Raw genomic sequence first — 3,938 nt, forward strand, 5'->3', positions numbered from 1 at the left:
ATGGTTTAGGAGGAAAAGGCATGGGTTTCTGAACCCATGGTTCTCTTTCTTTACCGTGCTTCCTGGCAACAAAGTCTCACTTATCATAATGTTGATTCTTTGATTGTGGGTTATCAAGATCAATAACAGGTTCAATTTCTACATCATTATTATTGCTAGGTTGAGCATCAACATGAACATCATCATTAACATTATCACTAGGTTCATGTTCATTACCAGATTGTGTTTCAGCATCAGAAATAGAAATATCATTAGGATTCTCATGTGTGTCTACAACATGTTCACTAGAAGCATGCAAAGTCCTATCATTTTTCTTTTTCTTCCTCTTAGAAGGACTAGGTTCATCAACGTTATTTCTCTGAGAATCCTGCTCAATTCTCTTAGGGTGGCCCTTAGGATACAAAGGTTCCTGAGTCACTTTACCTCCTCTAGTTGCAACTCTAACAACAAAGTCATTATTCTTAGTATTCAATTCATTGAGCAAATCATTCTGAGCTTTAAGTACTTGTTCTACTTGAGTGGTAACCATAGAAGCATGTTTAATAATAAGTTTAAGTTCACGTTTAACATTAGACATATAATCACCCAAGTGTTCAATCATATAGGTATTATGTTTCAATTGTCTACCAACATAAGCATTGAAGTTTGCTTGTTTAACAATAAAATTATCAAACTCATCTAAGCATTGGCTAGCAAACTTAATAGGCGGGATTTCAGCTTTATCATATCTATAGAGAGAATTTACCTTTACCATCTGTGGAGGGTTATCAAGATCACATATTTCTTCGATAGGTGGTAAATTAAGACCATGTATTTCTTCAACAGGCGGTAAATTCTTAACATCCTCGGGTTTAATACCTTTTTCTTTCATAGATTTCTTTGCCTCATGCATATCCTAAGGACTGAGAAATAGAATACCCCTTTTCTTTGGAGTTGGCTTAGGAGTTGGTTCAGGAAGTGTCCAATTATTTTCATTAGTCAACATATTATTAAATAGCAATTCAGCTTGATCAACAGTTCTTTCCCTGAAAACACAACCAACACAGCTATCCAGGTAATCTCTGGAAGCATCGGTTAGTCCATTATAAAAGATATCAAGTATTTCATTTTTCTTCAGAGGATGATCAGGCAAAGCATTAAGTAATCGGAGAAGCCTCACCCATGCTTGTGGGAGACTCTCTTCTTCAATTTGCACAAAATTATATATTTCCCTTAAAGCAGGTTGTTAGTCCATTATAAAAATTATGTTGGATGCGATCGATCATGCAACAGTTATAACATAGGGTGACACAGAACTAGCTCCAGTTCATCAATGTAATGTAGGCATGTATTCCGAATATAGTCATACGTGCATGACATCTTTTTTCCTACCCTCACGTGGCAGCGGGGTCCTGTTGGAAACTAAGGGATATTAAGGCCTCCTTTTAATAGAGTACCAGACCAAAGCATTAACACATAGTGAATACATGAACTCCTCAAACTATGGTCATCACCGGTAAGTGTGTCGGTGTCAAAACCGGCAGATCTCGGATAGGGGGTGCCGAACGCTGCATCTAAGGCGGATGGTAATAGGAGGCGGGGGACACAATGTTTACCCAGGTTCGGGCCCTCTCGATGGAGGTAATATCCTACTTCCTACTTGATTGATCTTGATGATATGAGTATTACAAGTGCTGATCTACCACGAGATCATAGAGGCTAAACCCTAGAAGCTAGCCTATGATTATGATTATTGTTTTCCTACGGACTAAACCCTCCGGTTTATATAGACACCACGAGGGGGGGGGGCTAGGGTTACATAGAATCGGTTACAAGGGAGGAGATCTACATATCCGAATTGCCAAGCTTGCCTTCCACGGAAAGGAGAGTCCCACCCAAACACAGGACGAAGTCTTCAATCTTGTATCTTCATAGTCCAATAGTCCGGCCAAAGTATATAGTCCGGCTGTCTGAGGACCCCCTAATCTAGGACTCCCTCAGTAGCCCCTGAACCAGGCTTCAATGACGATGAGTCCGGCGTGCAGATTGTCTTTGGCATTGCAAGGCGGGTTCCTTCTCCGAATACTCCATAGAAGATTTTGAACACAGGAATCGTGTCCGGCTCTGCAAAATAAATTCCACATACCACCGTAGAGAGTATATTATTCCACAAATCTAATCTGCTGACAACTTTTCATAACGTGACGTCCTGCCGTGGCGCGGTCATTACGAACCATTTTTCCCTGCCTGCCACTGCACGTGTTGCGAGGCAGTTTTATTAGTATGTCTTGTTGAAGCAGAGATCATGTTCCCCTTATCACGGGAGTCTCATCAATATGGGTGCGGGTAACCCAATCGTGCTAGTTAATATGACTCCTCGATTTTAGGCAAGTTCCAAACGGCCATGCGGAGGATGCTTGATATTCGCCCTCTTTATAAAGGGGCCAAGGCCTGCCCTTTTCTTCTCGCGCTCAATCCTTCCCTTCCCCCACCCCGAGTTCCAACACCCAAGGCTCAGGCTAAGCGCTTCGGACCTTCAAGGCTGGTGGATGGCTTCCTCTGTCATAGAGGAGGACATCAAAAAGCTAAGGGAAGCCAGGTATCTAACCGCCGAAATCTCGCACAGGCTGCCTGCTCAAGGGCAGGTCATCCCCACTCCCGAACCCAATGGGAGTGTCTATTTGTTTCCCACTTCCCCCGAGGGCTAGGCTGTTAAGGCTAAACCACGGGCTACTACAGGAGACAGCCCAACCAACGAAGCCCAGGAGCTGGTACGGCTCGACAAGCGACTGAGACAGCCGGCCCAGCGATACGCATCCGATGAGTGGGTCAAGTGAACTATATATCGATGTGTCCTAGCTACCGTGTCATTCGGCCATTGGTTGAACGGCTCTTCCGTCAGCTTGTAAGAGGAGGAACCTGTAACAAGCTACTCCAATTCGTATACTGAAGCAATTCCCCTCTTGATCCCCTTTCCTCCATGGCAATCCCCTTGAGATTTTTAGCTAGTTGTTAAGAATTGGTACTTAGAGCCAAAATTTTCCCCACCCACGATGGAGCATCCACACGAGACTAGGCTGGCGGTGGCGGTGGCGCGCCGGCGTCAGGAACTCATGGACAATCTCACTTCGGAGGGCAAGGCGATCTACGAGACGGTCACACAAGCAAGCGAGGCGACCCATCTTCGCCACCAGAAGGAGCTTGAGGCGATGATTGTGGCGGCGGTGGGCAGCGCAGTTGAGGCAGCAGTGTCGCGCTCGGTCGGGGCGGCCGTCGACAAGGCCATCGAGGCGGCGATGGAAACAGCCGTCAACGACATGCAAGCGTACACCGACGGCACCAAAGTGGACCTCCTCAGGCAAATCCAGGAACTGTGCGTCGCCAAGGGTTCAACGACTCGTCCCAATGAAGCAGAAGGGGGCGAGCGCTCTCCCAAGGGCGCGACAGAAGGGAACATGCAGGCGTTCCGTTCGTCCATGGCGGCGAAGGGTGCAGCCTTGTCTGGGCCATATATTCCACCACCGGCTTGAGGTATGGCTGATTTGCCCAGACTGACCTCTTCCTTCTCCAGTCTGTCACACCGTGAGAGGCGGAATGGCGCGTTGTCTTCGTCAGGAAATTCAGGGCATGGACGACCACCATCAGTGGATTTTCCGAGGTTTGATGGAAAGAATCCCAAGTTATGGCGGACGAGATGTGTGGATTACTTTGATATGTTCGATACAGATCCTGACCTCTGGATTGCAGTAGCAGCTATGAAGTTTGAAGGCCCAGCAGCACGTTGGCTCTCATCAGTTCAACAGAAGTTTATTTGTTCATCGTGGAATGAGTTTTGTGCCGCTGTCCTTGCTCGCTTTGGGCGAAATCAGCATCAAATACTTGTGCGCAAAGTGTATAGACTGCGTCAGACAGGGTCTGTGGAAGCGTACATAAATCAGTTTTCAGAGATGATGGATCAG

At 46.1% G+C, this 3,938-nt stretch overlaps 1 protein-coding gene across 1 annotated transcript; it reads left to right on the forward strand.

Moving 5' to 3' along the window:
* The first annotated feature begins 3,006 nt into the window (after positions 1 to 3,006).
* LOC125531047 lies at positions 3,007 to 3,514 on the forward strand. The gene has a single exon (XM_048695458.1). It carries the CDS (start codon positions 3,033 to 3,035, stop codon positions 3,507 to 3,509), a length of 477 nt encoding a protein of 158 aa, XP_048551415.1. The 5' UTR covers positions 3,007 to 3,032; the 3' UTR covers positions 3,510 to 3,514.
* The last annotated feature ends 424 nt before the right edge of the window (positions 3,515 to 3,938 follow it).

Source organism: Triticum urartu, unplaced genomic scaffold (assembly GCF_003073215.2).
Source record: "Triticum urartu cultivar G1812 unplaced genomic scaffold, Tu2.1 TuUngrouped_contig_6751, whole genome shotgun sequence".
Lineage (NCBI taxonomy): Eukaryota > Viridiplantae > Streptophyta > Magnoliopsida > Poales > Poaceae > Triticum > Triticum urartu.

What these genes read in the sequence shown, in the direction of transcription:
- LOC125531047 (XM_048695458.1), top strand. Translation starts at nt 3,033, where the DNA reads ATGGAGCATCCACACGAGACTAGGCTGGCGGTGGCGGTGGCGCGCCGG.